This window comes from Syngnathus acus, chromosome 8 (genome assembly GCF_901709675.1).
Source record: "Syngnathus acus chromosome 8, fSynAcu1.2, whole genome shotgun sequence".
Taxonomy (NCBI): Eukaryota; Metazoa; Chordata; class Actinopteri; order Syngnathiformes; family Syngnathidae; genus Syngnathus; species Syngnathus acus.
The window spans coordinates 9,527,713-9,549,385 of record NC_051093.1 but is presented as its reverse complement, the minus strand read 5'-3'; the positions used below and the strand labels follow the sequence as shown (position 1 = coordinate 9,549,385).

Genomic DNA, 21,673 nt, shown 5'->3' with positions numbered 1-21,673 from the left:
GGCTTTGGAGCCCTACTTGGCCTTGTTTGATGGTGGGATTTAGATTGGAATCTCAGACGGAAAGCGGATCGACTCTATTAGCGCAGCCAAAGCGATTATATATTCTTGGATGGGGCGATACGGAGAACAATGAAAAGAACAACTTTGTCTCCTGTAAGGTTTCGCCGGGCCTGTCACTACATCTGCACGCTGCGCTACTTTGAGATGTGTATTCTGCTGGTCATCGCCATGAGCAGCATCGCCCTTGCCGCCGAAGACCCCGTCTGGCCCGATTCCACTCGCAACAATGTACGACCGTCGTTTGGTTTGACGGATCAAAGAATGTCAGACATGGTTTGGTCGAATTCCTCTCTGTGTAGGTCCTGCGCTATTTCGACTACGTCTTCACGGGGGTCTTCACCTTTGAGATGCTAATTAAGGTAAGGGGGGACTTGCCTTCAGCGCTTGTAGATGACTTGAATTTCTCATCATGTTCCGTCTTTCATCTCAAGATGGTGGACCTGGGCTTGGTCTTACACCAGGGCTCTTATTTCCGTGACTTGTGGAACATCCTGGACTTTATTGTGGTTAGTGGCGCGCTGGTGGCCTTCGCCTTCACGTAAGTCCCAATGTCTGTATGATCATCCGTAGTGCCTCCTCCAAGAGCGTTTTTCCGTCTCTCACACACTGCTTTCTGTCCTTCTCCATTCAACTTAATATCTTCTCCAGTTGACCTTTTCCTCTCTTTCCCCATCCTGTCGTTTGTAAACACGTTGGAACAGTTTCTCCTTCCTGTCTGTTGTGCAAGAGGCAATGACCGCTCCGCCTACCAGTAACCTTTTAGTGCCAGAACATTCTGGAGTTAAGCGAAGGTTATGCGGAATTTACTTTTAAGATGATTCGACACGTTGAAATAATTGAAAGGAGTGTTTGCGTCTGATCTCATATTTATTTGATGTCCATTGCCAGATCAAATGACACACATCGAAACGATTGGGCCAAACGAAAAATATCTTTCGCTCATTCAAATCAATATGAGCTTGAATTATAAATGTAATGTGCCTTTAATGGGAAAAGAAATATCTACAAATATCTCAGAGCTGCAATTTTATTGTTCAACATCATCATAGATTCTGGAATGTAGCATGACGTTCCCCTGGGGTGCTTGTTTGCGCTGATGATTTCCCGCTGCTCCGTTTGGTCACTAACACTCTTCCGTCGCTTTTAAGCAACGTCGTGAGCGCTTGCCATGTTTTCAACATGGTGTTGCGATGGAAGGCAAAAAGTGACGGGCATTGCAGTCTCATGCACATCCCTGATGGTGTCTTAACTCAATTGACTGAATTCAAACAGCACTCCGGAAAGGCTCTGCAATCTCATTGGAGATGTTTATCACTCCTTTAAATCAAATTAGTCTGTCTAAGGGTTGCGAGGGCGTCGGACTTGGACTTGAACCGTTCAGGAAGGCTTCAGCTAGACTCGTTTTAGATGTACAAAGATAGGTTGATTCAATTAGAACACACTAATGTGAGAATAAATAAAAGGTGCATGAGAATAACTCCCCAAAATGACAGCCTATTTTTCCCCTCATGCTGCATTTTGAATGGCAGTGAACTGTTTTCCCTTAACCTGACCACAGAAACTATTTGAGTGTTACAGCCAGGCCTCACTTCTTTTTTGCTTTCTCTCTTTCTCATCTCATTTTGAATCCCATTCTGGTTCTACCTCCCACCCTTGTCTTTCTGTCCCTCTCCTTCTCCGTCTTTTCAATATCTCTCTTCGTTTGGACCACCACCAGCAGCGGCGGAGGGTAAAGTTGTCTTTTTTCTCTCTCTCGCTCTCCTCTCTCTCTCTACTTTCTCAATGTTTGAGACACACATGACACTCACTACCTCTCCATCCGTAACAGATAGTCTGTCCTTCTGTTTCATTGTTCACCATGGGAGAGCTCTGACCCAGACTAGTTTCCCATAAAAATGATGGATGCTTACCAAGAACTATGTAACAGCACACACAAAAAAAAAACTAAATGCATGGTTCAACATACAAAAGGCTTTGGAAAGCACACGCGCACACACAATGTAAACAGTTGACCTCTGTCATTAGCAAAATGTGCGCAGAATTGACTCCCATTATAAAGATTTTTTTGCATACTATATAAACCACCAATAAGTCTTTTCCACAGAACATGAAAAAAATGTACAAATAGGTGAATGCGGGGGTCTACTGTACAGCATGCACACACTCACAAAAGCCAGCCGTGGACCATCTGGCTTCACATCTGTAAGACGGCCAGCTGCTCACACACATGTGCCGCTGCCCCTCAGGCCGCCCTCAATGACCTCTTGACCTCGTTGAACTTCATACAGGAAATTACAAGCCAAATATTTTGCGGTGCCAGTTTCGTACCAGAAATATTCCAGTTGGATTTTTTTTTTTTTCTCTCAATCATGTGTACTCCAAGGAAATCTCCATAAAAGTTAGTGCCAAGGAGACTACACGATTCCATGCTTACTGAACAATGCAGTGGAAACAATCGTTCTGGCGGTTGTTTTTGACCCGTATCGATTTCATAAGAAAAGGAGAGAGTTTGTCTTTTTTTTACCAGTGCCGCTCAACACGCGCGGTACTACCCACCCAATTTGGACTTTTTATTTTCAAATTTGAATAGCATGACAATGACTAAACTCTCTCTGCAAACGTCCAGTTGGGGCATAGCATTTCGACTTAGTAGTGGAAGACGCGGTGTCTGGCAAGGTTTCAATGCAGCATGAGTATATTGTATTCACCGTGACTTTTGACTTCCCGCGAGTCATCTTTATACAGCATTGAAATACATTGCAGACTTTTATTTTTTTTGAAGATGTTAGCCTTAGCATGTGCTGTAGTTGCAAAATATCGACCAAAGTAGAGCATGTTAGATAGCGCAACACTTTACATTTGGAAATAGGCTAAAGTGTAAACAAATAGCAAACGCCGCCCGCATGTGTTGCTATGTACTTAACATGACGCAGTTACTCATTGTGAGTTAACTAGGACACAAATAAGATGACATTGTGTCGGCCTGCTGCTATTTTGGGGGATTGGAGCGCACCTGCTGACTCTTTGTAACGCTCTGTGTTTGCACATTCAGGGGGAGCAGCAAAGGGAAAGATATCAGCACCATCAAGTCTCTGAGGGTGCTGAGAGTGCTGCGGCCACTCAAGACCATAAAGCGCCTTCCCAAACTCAAGGTGTGTGTTTTGTTTTGTTTTGAAACACTTGGTCTTGGAGTGGGATCAATCTTGTTCACGCCATATTCTTCTTCTTCTTCTTCATAGGCTGTTTTTGACTGCGTGGTGAACTCTCTGAAGAACGTCCTCAACATTCTGATCGTCTACCTTCTCTTCATGTTCATCTTTGCCGTGGTGGCCGTGCAGCTTTTCAAGGGCCGTTTCTTTCACTGCAGTGATGAATCCAAAGAATTTGAGCGGGATTGCAGGTCAGAAAATTAGCATTTTGCTCAATGCGACTTGCAATATTGTAGTCAAAAAGGTCAGAGGTCACATGCTATTTTGATTTTTTTAATATTAATGATGGAAACAGATCACGAGTGTCTGCATACGTGCTAATGCTGTCATTTGTACTCGCGTAGAGGCGAGTTTTTGGTGTACGGGCGCGATAACGAAGTGAAGGCGCAGAAGCGGGAGTGGAAGAAATACGATTTCCACTACGACAACGTGGCTTGGGCCCTGCTCACGCTCTTCACCGTCTCAACCGGAGAGGGCTGGCCCGAGTGAGTAGGCGTGCAGGGTCACGCGCCAACTCCAAAACGTGGCGTCTAAGCTCCGCCCCTTTTGTCTTAGGGTGCTGAAACATTCCGTGGACGCCACTTACGAGAATCAGGGCCCCAGCCCGGGATACCGGATGGAGATGTCCATCTTTTACGTGGTGTATTTTGTGGTCTTCCCTTTTTTCTTTGTCAATATCTTCGTGGCTCTCATCATCATCACCTTCCAGGAGCAGGGTGACAAAATGATGGAGGACTATAGTTTAGAAAAGAATGAGGTGAGGAGCGACAGAGGTTGCAGGAAAGGTGACGGCGGCCCGAGAGCCAGACTTCATCTTTGTGTTTTATGTTTGCAGAGAGCTTGTATCGATTTTGCCATCAACGCCAAGCCTTTGACTCGCCACATGCCCAAGAACAAGCTCAGCTTTCAGTACCGCATGTGGGAGTTTGTGGTGTCGCCGCCGTTTGAGTACACCATCATGGCAATGATTGCGCTCAACACCATTGTCCTAATGATGAAGGTAAGAACCACCGCATTAGCATTATTATGTTTTATTATCCGTGACACTGATGATGTGCTCTGCTTGTGTTTGTTTGTTTTTAGTATGATGGAGCTTCAGATACCTACGAAGCTGTGTTGGCCAACCTCAACATTGTGTTTACCTCACTGTTTTCCATGGAATGTGTACTCAAGATTATTGCCTTTGGAGCACTGGTGAGCTAGTGTGTGTGTACGTGTGTGTGTGTTTCTCCGTGTGTGAAATTTTCCTGTCAGTTATGGTTTGCCAAATTTACACATGAGGTTTGTTTTTCTTGTTTATTGTTAAACTGGGCTATACAACAGCAAATGTTTCATGGCACTTAGTTTGTTACTTACATGTTTAGCGGAACGACGAGCCGCAAAGCTGCTTTTAAAATAACGTCCTCTACCGGCTGCAAAAGACGATAGATGAAGGCGGGCCGGGCCGGGGCGGGGCGGGGCGGGCGAGACTAATAGTCCAAGGTATAAATATTAAGGCGACAGTAGTGATAATTAGAGGCATTAGGGTGAATGACAGATATGTGGTATAAAGAGGAGCACGGATTATGAAAGCGGGAGGGGAGATTTAAGGGAGAGAGGATTTAAATCTCCCAGAATGGAGTCCAAAACAGCGCAGACGCATTACGCAGGCCTCCAGACAAATAATATCCAGGGTGAGTGTGTCTCAAGGTGCTTTATTTTGATAGCCTCCTTCCTGCTTCTGCGGCCCTCCGCCGCTCTAATGCACACTTTGGCTGCAGGCAAGCAAAGTGTGGGAGAGCCAGCCAGCCAGCCAGCCAGCGAGTGAGCGAGTGAGCGAGCGGAGTCGACGCCACTCGGCTCAGCCGCTTTCCCAGAAGAAATCCCCTAATTGTGCGCACGTGGGGGGAATTCAGCATTTAAGAAGGATTAATGTTCAGATAGGGCTTCGTTAATTAGAGGATGGAAAGCGGGAAACTTTTATTAAAAGTTCATTTCTTTTCTCTCTCTCTCTCTTTATCTCTCCTGTCCATCCCTGCTCACAGAATTATTTTAAAGACGCCTGGAACATTTTTGACTGTGTGACTGTTCTAGGCAGCATCACTGACATTCTGGTTACGGAACTCGGGGTAAGTCGTCCATTCCGACCCGTGACGAGAACAATATTTGCACATCTCTCATATTGACTTTGAATGTAAAGCAGGGGAGGGGACATGGCTTTCGGGTTAGGGGGTGCTCTTGAGGCCCGTATTGTTCAGCCATGCTTGAATATGATTGAAAGGCTTATATAAATGTCCCCCGGCCGGCGCTTGGTGGGACCCGGCCGGGTAGACCACGGCAGGCGAGAGGAATGCTAATGCGCTGCCAGCTGCTTCCAGCAACGTAATAGGCAATCAAATAAGAAAGCGCCAGCCAAGACGCCGAGCGGCGTTTGCATCTGGCACCGACTACGTCGGAACTGTAGCGCTTGCACTCAAATCGAATGTGTCTTCTCAAAAGTCATCTTTACTTTGGGAAGTTTTGGAAGTGGTTCAAATGACAACATCAGATTGTGCTCAATGTCGTGTCAATGGGCTGCGGGATTAGACTTTTTTTGGACGTTTAGCATGAAATAGATTTTTTTTTTGTGCCGCAAAAATGAAATGAAACAAAGGCACATCTAACAATTTTGCATTATGTCTTCAAGTACAAATCCAAGTTTCTAACGATGCACCACATCATTATATTGTGATTACGTTTCATCATGTACTTATGTTGTTGTTGTTGTACTGACTATTGATTTATTTCTTGTTTTTATCTTTTTTTACATGCTTTCATTAAATCTTCCACAAACTTAATGGCGATCTGCTGTAATCTACTCCCCCTCCCCTCCCCTTTCTGCCCTTCACCCCCAACCGATCTACTTCCTGTGCTACCGTCCAATCAAAATGCACTATGAATCCTCTGTGTCAACCCATGATAACTGGCTCTGGTTGTGTCTTCCAAACAACCCCCAAAAAATGTGCTGCTCTAAACCATGTGTCTGCAACATCTACATGTAGATGGTTTGTAATTTGTTTTTGTTTTTTTGGTGGAACTTTTTGTTCTGCATCTGCTTCAATGGCATGTGGAATGTGCACGATGCAAACTTTGAATGGAATTCTCCTAATTCCTCTGCCACTTGCAGTCCTCTTGACATTCATTTCTCGACTATCCCATCCATACTAGTTATCCTTTACTAAGATCCGGCGTTGTCAAGCTTGTAAAGGATTGAATTGTATCAACCCGAATAGATTGCCGCATCTATCACATGGGGTGATTCTTTTTTTTTTTGGATGGCTATCTATCTATATACGCAGAGAGTGACTGGGAGGGCTTCTCTGGAACTTATCCATTGTGGCAGAGAGAACCAAAAGTGCATGCCGCCCTAACTTTGCATGATCCTGTCATCATATCTGGATAGAAGCTGTATCCATATTTTTGACCTTCCCTTCTTTGCAATTTAAAATGGTGGAAGAACATATTTTGATGTGGTTCTTAATTAGTTGTGCTTCAACCACGCTCATTTATTCTGATTATTTTTGGTTCTTTTCCCCCACCCAATCCTACTGATGTGTTGTATTAGTCCCATGCGCATGCTCCGGACTTGCCTCATTGAATGAAAAAGACCGTTGCCTTGAGAGAATTAGTGCATTTGGTTGTCTTTTCCTCGCAAACGTGGCGCGTCCCTGCACTTTGAACTACTCACCAGTACGACCACATTTGGATTATGAAACCCAATTTGGATGGAACCATGTCAATTTGCCTCTCCTCTTTTTGTCTTGTTTGGTTTATGAAACGCTTGTTGGAGCCTTGCTGACTTTGGTTTGCTTTGAGTTTGAATCCTCCTTTGATTTTTTATTTGGTTTCCTTTTTGTTTGCTTTGGTTTGGTACCTTCTTCTATGCCTCCCCAACTTTTCACCCGTCGCAACGGACCAATTGTAATTGGATTTCAACCCTCTCTCCCTGATTATGTGCTGTAGAATAACTTCATCAACCTGAGTTTCCTGAGGCTGTTCAGGGCAGCTCGCCTCATCAAGCTGCTGAGGCAAGGAGAAACCATTCGGATCTTGCTCTGGACCTTCGTTCAGTCCTTCAAGGTCTGTCCGCGGGCCTACGAGCCATGATAAATATTTGGAAGACTCCTAAGTGCGTTCAGATGCTTGAGTCATTTTCTTTTTTTTTTTGTCTTTCCTCAGGCTCTGCCTTACGTTTGCCTCCTTATTGCCATGCTCTTCTTCATCTACGCCATCATTGGGATGCAGGTGTGCGGAGGGAGCATGACCTGAAACCTAACCGGGGATGGAAAGACTCTCTGACTTGTGATTGCGTTTATGCAGCTCTTTGGGAATATCGCCATCGAAGAAGACGGAGAAGGTGCCATCGACCAACATAACAACTTCAGAACCTTCGTTCAGGCTCTCATGCTGCTCTTCAGGTGCCATTCTTGAGCTTAGCTCAAATGTTTTTGTTTTGATTGTGTTTTTCAATTGGTGATTGTTTGTATTTCAGGAGCGCCACTGGGGAGGCGTGGCATGAGATCATGCTAGCATGTTTAGGGGGCAAGGAATGCGACGAGCTATCTGGGAACCCGGAGCCCGAGTGTGGCAGCCAAGTGGCTTACCTTTACTTTGTCTCGTTCATCTTCTTCTGTTCATTTTTGGTGAGTACTCTCTCTCTCTCTCTCTCTCTCTCTCTCTCTCTCATGCATTCAACTTCCCTCCCTGAGCTGGCTTGCGTCGACGCGCAGATGCTGAATCTGTTTGTGGCCGTCATCATGGACAACTTTGAGTACTTGACGAGAGATTCTTCCATACTTGGACCTCACCACTTGGATGAGTATGTCAGGATATGGGCCGAGTATGATCCTGCCGCCTGGTAAGTGAGAGACAGCATGCAAGAAAGTTTGTTTCTTTTCTGCACCTTAACGTATGACGTATGATTGGTGCTGCACTCAAAGGTCAACCGCCAAGCCATTGTGTCTAATCAGCAATTTTTATGCAAGGGCTGCCCGCCACGGTTTTCTCCTTTTCTGCCAAAAATGGTTGTGATGGAGGTGAGGGTAACCAAAATGGACATGTGGTTATCTCTCTCTCTCCCTCCCTCCTCCTCCTCCCCTCCTTCTATGCAAGTTGTCCTTTTAAATCAAATCCCAAATCCTCTCCCTGGTATCTGAATACAGCCAAAAACTTACTGTGGCAAAGTCCACATTTGTTTTCCAAGGACTCCTTTGTCTTAGTCTACAGTTTGGACATCGACTGTAGACACGCTAAGTTTCATGGCATTTGTATTCCAATATGTGTGTGCTTGTTACTCGTGTTGTCATGCAAATGCGCCAGACGGCAACAATATGAGGTGGACGGTAAAGGGTGAATCATTACTCTCGGACCACTTAAAGGCCCTGTAAAGTGAATTCACAGATTCCTTTTTTCGATTTGTACGTTGGGATTTTGACGCCATACGTTTTTGTGACTCAAACATGTAAACGTGTCAGCATGATGAAAATGCTAGCTGCATTCTTTTTTCTAGTTGCTATTTGATTGTCAGTTTGATTCTACTATCCTATAACCTGCCATCTTTTTATCATCGTTGAAATTGACCAGGAATGGTCAAAACATGCTTCTCGGTGCTGTGCTCAATTGACTTTTATTTTCACTTTACAGGGACTTTAATCATCATAATAATAATCCATATTAAAACGAAGCAATCTATGACTGTACGGTCAACTGTGTGCTTGCGTAACCGCTAAAAGACTTTTCTCAACCTCAACTTAATGAATGCGTCCCCGCATCCATTTTGTGATAACGGTGGTTTGAAACAAAAATGGTGAGGACCACTTTTAACCGTGTGTAGCATGCGGGAGTTTGTGCCGTTTCTAATTGTTTGGTGCATTTTAGCACAGTATTTTCTTTTGCGGTCAACATATTGCAAAGTATGTTCAAATACTGTGTGAATCTTGTGCTCTTCCTCCCATGTTTTCTCTTCTTTATAACTGTTTGTTTGTGTGTTTTCCTGTGCGTGAGCGTCTCCTAACTCCCCTGTATTCTTCTTGCAGCGGGCGCATTCATTATAAGGACATGTACAGTTTATTGCGAGTTATCGACCCGCCTCTGGGCTTAGGCAAGAAATGCCCCCATAGGGTGGCCTGCAAGGTTTGACTTTCATTCAAACAAAACTTCTCAAGCACACTTGCTAGTGACAGCATCCAGGAATGGAATGAATGCTGCTTTATTGTTTTGGGGTTTTTTTTTTTTGGGAGAGGGGGGGGTCCTTTTTCATTTCATTTTTTTTTTTTTTTTTTTAAATCTACTTTTCCACCATTATCAACTTGCATTCTGAAATGCTGAGAGAATGTGCGGGACAATGCAGATCACACCCTGAGATGCATGTGAAGTGCTCAAAGTGTAATAGAATACCAAAAAAAGGAGGATTCTTCATTATTTGAAGGATCATAAATTTGATCTTTTTTTTTTCTTTAATTAGTTTTATTTTATTGGTTAGTTGTGGCTCTAATATGGCAAACTACGGTGGCCCACTGTAGTGTTGCATTGTTCTTGGTTTTGGGGGGGGTTTGGGGAAAGACAGAAACTGCATTGACACCCCTTCCTCCCTTCCTCCCTCCCTCCCTCCCTCCCCGTGTGAGCAGGAATGGCTTGGTGCCTGCTGTCAAGCTCTGCCCTGCTCGGCTGTGCAAACACACGTTCATGTACAAAACACACACAAACATGCTCGCCAAAGTGCTCTCACACAAATCTAGTTGGAAAATATTTTTCACAAAATAACTGACTTGAATGTGATGTATGTGATGCCCCAAAAAAAGTGTACTTTTTTTTTTTGGGCTTGGATAAGATGAATCAAACCATTTGTGAGGGGAAAAAAGTGTGCACTGCATTTTTGGAAATAATCTGTCAAATTTGGGAATGCTTGGATTTATTTTAGGAGTGCTTCAGCACCCCCAAAAATGGGCTAGGTTTAGCTATGGCTAAATGTCATGTATTGACCTATTCCCAGTTAGTTAGTTCACCTCATGTATACTATATTCCACTGGGACTGGATTGATGCTAATCTATGCACAAGAAATGTTTTCAATGTCCTTGGAATTGCAATTAGGAAATCCTACTCAGGAGAATACAATCCACATAGATCCCAAGCATACTTGTATTTTGAAAGTAAAGGAGATGCTTTTGTGACGTTCTCAATAACCTGAAAGTGAGAAGAAGCCTCAACAGTGTCTTCAAATCAGCCCAATAACCTTGTCTCTTTTTTTTTTCTTTTGGTATTTCTCCCACTCTCTCCTTCACATCATTGCTAACTTAATCCCCATTTCTAAACATCCATCCTGTCTCTGTCTCTTTCTCTTTGCTTTCCTCCATGTCTTCTCTGGCTTGGTTAACGGGTTGGTGGCACTGGCTGATGGTGCAGTGGCAGGATCAGTTGCAGGCAAATGTATGACATGCTGAGGCACATGTGTCCTCCACTAGGCCTCGGGAAGAGGTGTCCTGCACGGGTGGCCTACAAGGTTAGAGAGGACCCCGCCCTAAATCTCCCATGGGGGATGAACGGGTGTGGGCAAGGGTGGGCGGGGCGCTAGAAGATGCTAGTAAGATGGTGTAATCTTTACTGGTGTTGTTTTGTTTGGTTCTATTTCTATTTTTTCTGTTTTGTGGAAAGTGGGGGTGGGCTGGTCATTGTTGTGGTTGTTTGTGTGGCAGTGTGGACATTTTGGGTGGAGGTAGGGAAGACAAATAGTAGCAGGTGGGCTGGCACAAGGGACGCTTATCCACAGGAAGGAACGAAAAGAGGGACCTTCTCAGCTCGTTTGCACCATGCTGCTTGGACACCGCAAATTGCAAAAGGGAAATATAGTATTCCAAAAGCACCCCACCCCTGACAGGCAGACAGACAGACAGACACATCCCACCTACACAAAAAAAGCATGCATGTGCAGCAGTGCTTGGAAAGTCCGCCAGACTTGTGTCCTCTGACTCGTTCCTTCCTGTGGATGGGGCAAAACGCATTCATACATCCATCCATCCATCCGTGCGTGCAAAGAATGAGGTCACACGCACCCACGCACGCACGCACGCAGAGACGCTACGTGTTCTTTGCTATGGTAGAGAGAGCAGAAGGGCTTGTGTCAGTGATGTGTTTTCCTCCGAGAGCCTTTGGTTGCCATACAGAAGCACTTCTTTTTCTGTCACCCTTCATGTAGCAGCGCCGAGCCCCCGAGCTGCCTTTTTTTTTTCCTCTCTCTCTCTCTCTTTCTCTCTCTCTCTCTCTATCTGCAAGTCCAATCGTCTCTTTGTCCTTTGGTTCTGTCGTCAATGCAGTTCTATTCTGTTTCCAGCCCCCTCCTCCTCCTCCTCTTGCTCCTCCTGCTGCTCCTCCACATCTCTGCATCCCGCCACCACTCACCTGCCCCTCTGCATGGCCCATCAGCGTAGCTACCTTTTCCATGAACGTGCTAATCCAAATGATCTGCACCAACACATTTTTTTATCTCCATCATCTCTTTTGGCCTTAACACTCCCCACTTTTGACTGTTGTATTATTGATTCAGTTAAAACCCATGATGCACCTTTTTGCTTTTTGGCGCGTTTATTTTATTTTTTTCCATCTTTTTTCCGCAGAATGCTGCTCTCTCTCACCTATTAACCCCCCAAGTCTGTGTTCATTTATCCACACATAGGACAGCAAAGATTTACTATAAGAGCCCTTTGCTCTATCATCCCAGCATAGCGTAATTCTCTTCAATAGATGAAAGTAATGCACCAATTCATTTGAATGTCGCCCCACACGGGATGCTTTGTGTGTACGGCTGCGCAGCTGCTTGTCCCGTGAGGCATATGCTGTGTGTGTGTGTGTGTGTGCGTGTGCGTGTGCGTGTCATGCTTGCATGGGGAACTTTGGTTAGTGGGGAGTTGACATTTGAAAAAATATCCTCGCGATGAAGGAGAAGCCTTTGTAAGTTGCATGCTTTGCTGCATGTGTGGGTGCTCGCCGTCTTCCTCTTACCAAACACACTCAATGTGTTTGTTGTGTGACTTGATGTTTGTATTTCTGAACGTTACAAGCCAACAAGGCCTCGAAAAGAACGAACCAATAAGCAAAAACCAAAGCGCACCCTCTGCCCCCCCCCCCCACCTCCCGTCCCACAAGATGTCTCACGCTTGATTTTGGTTTATTGGTTCCGAGCAGGTCTTTGTTGAGAACCTCCAATCCCCACTTGAGGAGCTGTGGCTTTACTTCTCAGCCGTACAACTAATTTGGTCTTGTCAAACTGAAAACTAATTTGACTTTGCCAAATTTGGGTGAAACTCACAACAGCTTCTTGGCCCCCCAACCCCTGAGCCCCTTCCCAGTAGCCTCTGGCCGTGTCACTTGGAGGTTCCGCAAACATTTCAAAGCATATTTGTTACTCAACCCGATTGACCCTCCCCACAGAGACTGCTCCGCATGGATCTGCCCGTGGCTGACGACAACACGGTCCACTTTAATTCCACCCTCATGGCTTTGATCCGCACGGCGCTGGACATCAAGATCGCCAAGATTTCTGAAGGTGCGCAATCTCGCTGACTTTCTATGGAACATATATTGCTGTCCCAAAATGTATTTTTGATGCTGATTTGATCTTTCTATGGGTAGCACGTCAAGATTTCAAATTTGTTTTGTAAAATTGACTCATCTAGTAACAGCATCTTTCTTTGTGTTTGTTTTGTCTTTGTCTCTTTGTGTGAATGTCCACACTTGTCCATGTGTGAATGTTTTTGTCCCAGGTGGTATTGACAAGCACCAGATGGATGCAGAGCTGAGGAAAGAGATGATGGCAATCTGGCCCAATCTCTCCCAGAAGCATCTGGACTTGCTGGTTACTCCCCATAAGTGTAAGTTGCAGTGTACAAGGGCGCGTGCACGACGTGGCCCGGCCCGGCCCGGCCCGGCCGCGGCCGCCCTGCAGCCGCCCCGCGTCACCGACTTGAGCGACGTTGTTTCTCGTCCACGCCACCTGAGGATCGCTTCTTTCTTCCAGTCTCTCTTCACTGCTGCACCCTCTGATACAACTGACACACAACACAACACAACACGGCACACAACGAACGAGGCTAGCAACTGCAAAGCCTAAAATCAGAGGGTGCCTTTCTATAGAGCAACTCTCTATAGATGTCTTTTCACTTCCGGGCCAGTCAGAGTTGTGCATATGTAAAATATCGAATATTATGGTTCTCTTAAAAATGATCAAAAATGTGAAGCTGAAGTACGACTATTCTTGCGGTTTGTTTAATGCATGCTCTTTATCACTATGCAGTAATGCCTTGAGATGCAAGGAACAATTCTGCAAAATAAAATCAAGTTGTCTTTTTAAAACGCCACTGTTGGCGGAGCAACTCATGTAGACAAGCAATACAACAAAATTCAGGCATACATTTATTCGATGGACTATGACTCTATTCTACTGCCCCCCAGTGGTCATGTCATTCGATTCTTGACAACGTATTTATTTCATACTATGACTGTTTTTTAAAAAAACAAAAATTGGAGCCCTTTTCCTTCCACATTACAAACATTTCATTTTTGGGGGGGGTGGGGCTGTTTTGGATGACCGGCATTCCCGTTCAATTTAAACTCTCATCTCAAGGCACCGCTGTAGTATTAACTCAAACCAAGAAAATAAAAGAGAACACATGTGGCCAAGTTTACAACTTTAAAAAGCGCACCACAAGTCTGTGATGCTGCTTCTGCTGTTTAAAAAAACCAAAAAAGATCTGCCTGTGAAAAGACATTTTGCTCAATGTCCGTGTGTGTACTGGTGTCTTTGTTGGTGTGCATGCCTCACTCACCTTTCTCTACCATTCCTGGCGCTCAGGGTCCATACCAAAGGGTCTAATCTTGCAGGGTAACTTGTCATTCTCTCAGCAGCGACAGACCTGACAGTTGGCAAAATCTACGCTGCCATGATGATCATGGAGTACTACCGGCAGAGCAAGACCAAGCGCTCGCAGGCACTCCGGGACGAGCAGGTAATGCATGTTTGCCCCACTTAGACCTGTCGGGAGAGCATCACAAAGTGGGCTCATCTTCACACACACACACAGGCTGGGTCTACAGTATGTGCCAAACGAAATATTGCATGGAAAAGGAAAAGAGACATGTATTATTTGCAGTCAAATCCATAAGTATTGGGACATGGATGCTCTTTTTAGCTGCTTAGAGCAAACAGAGAATGGTATAAATGTCCCAATATTTATGGGATGAATTTATTGTTCAAATGGAAGCACCTCCTAGTTGTAGAAATAACAGTGCTGCCATCTGCTGCTTAAAAGATTTCCCTTCTTTCTGTTACCTATTGAGATGTATTTTTTGTTTCTAAATTCAGCCCCCAATTTCTTCATAAGGCAGAAGCAGCAACTTTTTTTTTAATCTTATTTTGAAGCGATATACTAATGCTAAAATAATGTGCATATACTGTACCTCCACCCATTGGTTGCATTTTTTTTGAATTGGTGTTATGGGCCTGCCTTGTGTCATGAAGATACCTTTTCATGTGGCATATTTCAATTCTAATACGTCTGAAACGTAAATCCCTCGACCTTGCACTTTTTCTGGCCAGCGTCAATCGCTCCTCTTCCCTTTGACTTGTTCCCGCAACGCTGCCTTGTTATGTATATAATGCATCGCCTGAAATTGCCTGTTATTTGTGTTTCTTCCGTTTAATGACCGAGCTACCTTGTGCAAGGCCATTAGACATTTCATTTTGGCATTGTTGGATGCCAGCAGCCCTGCACGTCACGTCACGGCACGGCACGGCACCTCACGGCCCGGCTCTGGTCCTGCTTTGCTCCTTGCCATGCCCCATTTCCCTGTCGGTCTGCCTGATAGCCGGCGATGGCCGTGTCGTATATCTCACACAGAATCGAACGCCATTACTGTTTCAGCGCGTGGAACCGCCTTCCCCCAGCCAGGACGGGGCTCCGGCCCTCAACAACGCCCTCCCGCCACCTGAGACAACCGACACAATGAGCAGCCTGTGAGTCTGGATTCTGACGGAACGTTTGCGTGCGTGCGTTTGACAGCGCGTATTTGTGTGTGTGACAGCCCGGTGGAAAGAGGGGTGCCGGAGAGCCACTCGTGGGTCACGGCTCGTGCTCAGGAGATGTCCCAAAAGGTCGGAAGCTGGAGTCCTGAAGATGGCCTGGGAAGCATGACCACCTCCCAGGTAAAACGCTCGCCACAATGCAGGCGGGCTCACACGCAGGTACTGCAATCGAGCGTACATCGGAAATCTCCGTTCTCTCCTGTCCAGTCCACCATTTGTTTGGAAACTCCATTTTCAATCATGAGCACCACTTTCGAACATAGTGTACCCAATACAGTGTCCCCCACCCAAATTCCAAAGTTGGAAATGGGAAACTTGCCATGATACTCATCTGATCTTCTCATTGAGTCCATGACCTCGCCCTCCCTCCCTCGCTCGCTCGCTCGGCCCAGCTGTTCCTTCCTCCCTGATGTCACAACATCTCCTGCTCTGTTTACAGACGGTAGAGATGAGAGAGATGGGGCAGGATGGTTACTCGGATACTGAGCACTTTCCACCAATGGAAGGCCACGGCAGGGCCGCTTCCATGCCCCGCCTACCAGGCGACAACCAAGTGAGCAGCATTGTCACCTCCCCCATCTTGTGTCTCCCTCCTCACCATCTTCTGTCTTTGCTAAATGATTGCTGTGGTTCTTAATACATTTGGAATGGGACCGATCTTAAACATTGAATATTGTTGCCAGGATGTTTGGTTCTGGTTGTAAAAGAACCACAAGCAAGGCAAAGTACGCCCTTTCCATGTGGTCTTCTTCTCCTCTCTTCCTCTCATATCTTGCATGTGATGGTCCTTTCCATCCACCCAGCCAACACCCTCATTCATTTTGTGCTCTGGTTGTCAATGCACAAACCATGTCTGAGACTGACGCACAACGTGCACACACTACGTAGTCGGACCCCTGTTTCTACTAAACTTCAAGTTTGATTTGTCTTCCTTCCCGCTGAAGGTTGATGAGTTTCTCTCGTCCCCAGCTAGCATGCGCTCGGTGTGTGTGTGTGTGTGTGTGTGTCTGTGTGTGCGTGTGTATAGAGGAGTTCACCCTGCTTCTGTCCGATTGTGGTACTGTGTGTGATTGTGTGTATGTGCGGATCTTGTAAGTATATTTTATCATTGCTTTCTTTTCTTTTTCTGTGAGGGCCTATAAATGAGTGTTTTGCTGTGTATCTTCCCTGCTGCTTGAGTGGACTTCCTTTGGTGTCTTTTCTTGAGCTGGCCCACCAACTACTGTCTTCCTCCCTGTCTTTATTTTTTTCCATTGTGAATCTACTCATCTTTATCTCCCGTCTGTCTCCCCATGCTCCTGTGTTGTCCTGGTTCTGCTTCATTTGTGGCTGTGTGTGTGTGTGTGTGTGTTTTCTTTGTGCTCACAGAAGCGGAGGAAGGGGAAGCAGCGTGGCAGTCACCTCAGTGTATGTACCCTGTCTTCCCTGTCTTTGTTTTTCCCGCTCTTCTCATCTCATCCATGTCACTCTGATTTGGGCTTAAGACGCATTCCCACCAAGAAGTTCAATTTGGTTCTGTTCTGATTAGTAGGGACTTGCTTGCATTTCTGTTGGAACCATTCTTTAAAAAATATATATTTTTTTTTTATTATTATTATTATTATTATTATTGAGTGGACCATCGGGGAAAAAAAATGACAGTGTCGACTCCCACCCACAAATTTGATCCATGGAAAAGAGAAGAGTGTGGATTATGTAGAATAGGTTGACAGTATGATTTGATTGGTCTTGGTCTGTGGTCACCTTGCAGGAACTAGTACACGCTACAATTCTTCTGACCCTTTTGTGTCATTTTATGAAGTGCAAATTTGTCCAGCATGAGCTTATCTGGTGACACTGACGAGTGATTTGAGCCTCTTGGCCGGCCGGCTGGCTGGCTGCAGATTTGTAGCACGCTGCCTCTCGTCATTAACGACCGTGCCCGCTTACTAACGAATGGGGTGATTGCTCTGGCGTTGTCTATGCCTCCATGCCATGAATGTTTTGTTCATTTTTAAGTCTTGCATGCAAGTTTGTATTGAATGTAAGCGAGTGTGCGCGTTGATGGGCGCATGCTGTGTGCCAGATGAGGAATGACGTGAGTGCAAATGCTGGGATTGTTGGCGCCGCTCAGATAATATGGTTCTTATCAAACGTACACTGTATGGACAATATTTACTTCAACTCATTTGAAAATGTCTTCATTCCCAACTTTGTGACGATAGATTGAGAAATCCCCTTCCATTCTTTTTCCAGTTCCGGTTAGGTGACTTTGGCATCAAACACCTTTTGGGCTGAACGAGAACAATTTGTTCGCTCAGTCGCCGCCGTAAATGTTCATCTCCATTCAGTGAAGCAGCTGACGTTGATCTGGCGCGTTATGCAACACCACTGACATAATTAATGCCGGAGCCCATTAGCGTTTGAGAACTATATTTCATTTGACCGACCTCTATTATAGTGATTAAGGAGTAGGGAATGACTGACGGATTCTGAACACAGCCCAAGTCTATTTCCCCCCCCCACCTCCTTGGAATTGTCCTCAGCAAATCTGCCAATGTCTTTGTCCATATAGTGTACTTGACTTAGCAACTTTGTAGGCAACTTAGGCGACATTGGCTCTGTCCTGCTGTTTTGATCCACGGCAAGCCTCGATGTGCGTGCGTGCGTGCATGGCCGGAGCAAAGCACTTTCCTACTGCCTGGAATGTGCCATGTTCAGGGGATTTCTTGGAAACGAGGATGGAGTAATGATGCAAGTCACACGGAGCCTTTTATGGCTTTTTTAAGAAGCATGAAGGCATGGCCGTTTGCCATCATGTCTGACTTTCTTGCTGATTTGTTGCATTCCTTCCCAGTTTGCCAACTGGCAATTTTTGAAATGATGCAAGCGTTTGTGTTTAAAAATCAAACACAACATAAACACACGAAATGAGTCAAGACTTGAAATGAATCTCCCAGCACGCGTCCTTCCATGTTTCTGCCGTAGACCATCAGCGACAACAGCCCCATGAAGCGCTCGGCCTCCTCGCTAGGTCACAGCAGGTCGGGACGTGGCAGCAGAGACAAGGGAGGCCCGGATGCCTACAACGCCGAGCGCGTCATACCCGAGGAAGGTCGGCCTTCCAGGCACGGGCACAGGAGAAAAGAACGCGGTCATCGGGCCTCCGAGAGGTCGCTGAGTCGCTACGCGGAGGCTGACGCAGGTTGGAGGCGGCATTGGCACACAGCGACACACGCGTATTCGTATCACGTCTAACGTCTGCTCACAAATGAAATTCATGTTTTAAATCCCAATGAAAAAAGACAATGTCTCGTTATTAGCATTAGCATTGGTGGCCTCGCACATGTCACGTACTAATTCTCTCCCGTCGGGTTTCGGCACAGACACCCAGTCAGGTGACCTGATGTCCAGGGATCGGGATCGGGACAGAGATCGTGGCCGCTCCAAAGACCGCAAGCACCATCACCATCATCACCACCATCACGGTTCCGTGGACAAAGAACGTTACGTGGCAGAGCGAGGCGGCGATTACGGCCGCAAGCATTCTCGTGACAGAGAGCCCGACAGGGAACGAGAACGGGACCCGCGATGGTCGCGATCCCCCAGCGAGGGTCGCGACTGCATCACACACAGACAGGTAATTTGATGATCACAAGTTCAAGTTTCGAGTGGGAATCTCAGTCGGTGCATGCGCAAAAATATGCAACTCCTATCATTTACTTGTCTTGGCATATCAATTCACTGGCTAATAGGAACCAATACAAAAACTGCATCAAGGCCTTTGCAAAGATAGTAATGTTCAATGATGATTTTTACATGTGTATAAATGTGGATGTCATTTGCAAGTCTTGAGAATTACATGTAGTGCTTGATGCTGGCATCAAGCAAAATCAATGAACCAAAACTGCAAAGTACAAGCGACAGTAACTAATAATCTCTGACATCACCAATCAGAGGCGAGCCTTACTGTCTTAGTGACCAGCCTTTGTATTGGATCCCTATGGCACATTGTGCAGGCAGGCAGGCAGGCAGGCAGGCAGGCCGGCGGGCAGGCCGGCGGGCAGGCAGGCCGGCGGGCAGGCAGGCGGGCAGGCGGGCAGGCGGGCAGGGCTGCACAATGTTGTGGCTGGTGAATGTATGACGTGCAGATATGAGCTGAGTCGGCTAATAATTGATGGCAACAATACAACAAATATGCATACTTGGAGTAGTGTATATTTGTTCACCTTCCTCTCCCCCACTCCCTTTTCCTCCATTCCAACATCATTTCCGTTTGGTTGAAAAAACAAATGTATGCACTGCAACCCTATGCATCAATATCAATGTCGAGATATATTTATTTATATATTACTTCAGATCTCCTGTCATGCAAAGTTGCACAGTATAAGTTATAGAAATATACTAAATGTACAGTACTTGCATGTATAGCAATTTATTGTGTACCACAATGGATGTTGTAGAAATGAACCCTTTTTCCTCCTTGTTGTTTTCTCTCCTTTGCATGGCATGTCTTTTTCATCCATCCATCCATCTATCCCCATTCCTCGCACCTGTGCTTTTCTTGTGTGCGTGTCTTCTCGTGCATTTTCTTAGAATGTCTCCTCTCCTCCTTCTGGCTCTTGGTCTTCCATCCTCGACTCTATGTTCCGTCGTTGAATCTGTGGTTCGTACTTTTATTTGCTTTATTTCACTTTTCGTGTAGGGCAGTAGTTCGGTCAGTGGAAGTCCTGTTCCATCAACCTCGGGGACTAGCACGCCGCGCCGAGGCCGCCGTCAGTTGCCTCAGACACCGGCGACGCCCCGCCCCCACGTTACGTACTCCCCCGTCGTCCGTAAGGCCGTGCCCTCGCAACCGGCGGGGCGGGCTCCGGCCCCCGCGCCCCGCCGATTATCTCCGGAAGCCCCCCAAAGTCAGGTCCCTATGGGTGGCGTTCCGCCGGCCCACCACGGCGTGCCCCGCCAGGGTCATCACCCGCCGCTCCGTTGGGCGGACGCAGACGGAGGCTCCATAGAAGGGGACGGCTGCTTTTACAACCAAAACTACGTGCCCCACCACGAAGCGCCCGCTCACGAGCCGGGCGTCAACCCCCACCCGCACCCTTTGGCCGGCCACCCACTGCCACCTCCTCCCCAAGGGCAGCCACGCAACCTGCACCCCCTCCCTCCTCCCAACCCCCACCCCCTCCCCTTGCCGCCACACCCGCAGCCAAACCGTACCTCAGCGAGGACCGTCCACCACGTGCCCCCTTCTGCCAACGCCGCCACACCACATCAGGGCCAAGTGCAGCCGGGCGTCCAGCGCCGCCTGCCCAACGGTTACCGCTCTTCGTCACCTTCCACACATCTCCACGGACCCCAACATAGCGGGCCTCACAAGGTCCCGCCCCCAGGGGGACACCCTAGAGGACCCCGCAAGGGTCTGCATGAACCCTACTGCGAGAAGGAGCAGGACGACTGGTGCTAGCCCTCGGGGATGGGGGGGACTGACGTGGAACGTCCCGACGACGCCGGGGCGGACCGGGAACGAATCAAATGAGAATGCTCCGACACGATTGGCGATGGAGGGCAAAAAAATAAATAAAAATACCGAAAGAGGTACCAAACGTGCATTGATGGCACGGACGCGAGTAGGTCAAGAGCTACAGCCACTTACAAGATGTCAAGAGTTGCTTCCTCAAGCTGATTTGAAATGTGTCAGCTTGAAAGGAAGCCAATCCCAAGCCCACCCAGCCACCTGTTGAATATTGATGAGTTTTATCATCTCTTTTTAAATAAGAACAAAAATGACGACGAGCCCTCCGCCTTGTACGAGGCCAGAGGCAGTGGCTACGAGAATTGGAGATGTTGGGGGGGTCGAGGATTTCGAGAACACCCTCTGCCTGGAAACAGAATATTGACGCCGACCTCCGCCATGATGAAGAAAAACAAAACGATGACGGGTTTAAGCACCAAACCAGATTCTGCAGCCTTTCTTCTTCTCTTACTGCAGCGGCTGCTTCTTCCGCTTCTTCTTCTTCTTCAAAACACACAAGCTTGAATCTTCTGTTGCACCCTCACACAGCTTTTCTAAGACTTGTAACCCTGTGTGATCCTGCATGAATGATACATAACAGAATTTAAAAAAAAAAAAAGAAGAAGAATACTAGCAACAATGAGAATCTACTGTATGTAAGGGGGAGGGACATTTTTCTTCCTGTTGTAGCCTGTAGGTTTCCGCCCATCGGGGGTGAAATTTGGCTTTCTCTCTCTTTCTCCCCCTTTTGACGGTCTTCTCTTTGTAACCTCATATTCACTCAAAAAGGTCATAGAGAGAAGTCACGTGTCATTGTA

General features: G+C 46.5%; 1 protein-coding gene across 28 annotated transcripts in view; it reads left to right on the top strand.

Annotated features, from left to right (window-relative positions):
* The window catches only part of cacna1aa (calcium channel, voltage-dependent, P/Q type, alpha 1A subunit, a), a 38,182-nt gene extending 17,169 nt beyond the window's left edge, over nt 1-21,013 (top strand). For 4 of the 28 annotated variants that reach the window (XM_037255770.1, XM_037255758.1, XM_037255777.1 and 1 more), the window contains 28 exons: nt 159-288; nt 360-419; nt 492-598; nt 1,778-1,789; nt 3,113-3,212; nt 3,300-3,460; nt 3,614-3,754; nt 3,825-4,026; nt 4,105-4,269; nt 4,353-4,463; nt 5,294-5,377; nt 6,290-6,292; nt 7,251-7,367; nt 7,467-7,532; nt 7,608-7,705; nt 7,780-7,930; nt 8,018-8,145; nt 9,323-9,419; nt 12,712-12,826; nt 13,044-13,151; nt 14,182-14,285; nt 15,177-15,292; nt 15,361-15,481; nt 15,801-15,914; nt 16,730-16,768; nt 18,329-18,545; nt 18,727-18,980; nt 20,046-21,013. In XM_037255770.1, coding sequence (XP_037111665.1) covers nt 159-288; nt 360-419; nt 492-598; nt 1,778-1,789; nt 3,113-3,212; nt 3,300-3,460; nt 3,614-3,754; nt 3,825-4,026; nt 4,105-4,269; nt 4,353-4,463; nt 5,294-5,377; nt 6,290-6,292; nt 7,251-7,367; nt 7,467-7,532; nt 7,608-7,705; nt 7,780-7,930; nt 8,018-8,145; nt 9,323-9,419; nt 12,712-12,826; nt 13,044-13,151; nt 14,182-14,285; nt 15,177-15,292; nt 15,361-15,481; nt 15,801-15,914; nt 16,730-16,768; nt 18,329-18,545; nt 18,727-18,980; nt 20,046-20,807 — 3,883 coding nt within the window. In that variant the 3' untranslated portion in view covers nt 20,808-21,013. The other 24 variants (XM_037255783.1, XM_037255762.1, XM_037255782.1 and 21 more) reach the window with 18 other exon arrangements.
* The last annotated feature ends 660 nt before the right edge of the window (nt 21,014-21,673 follow it).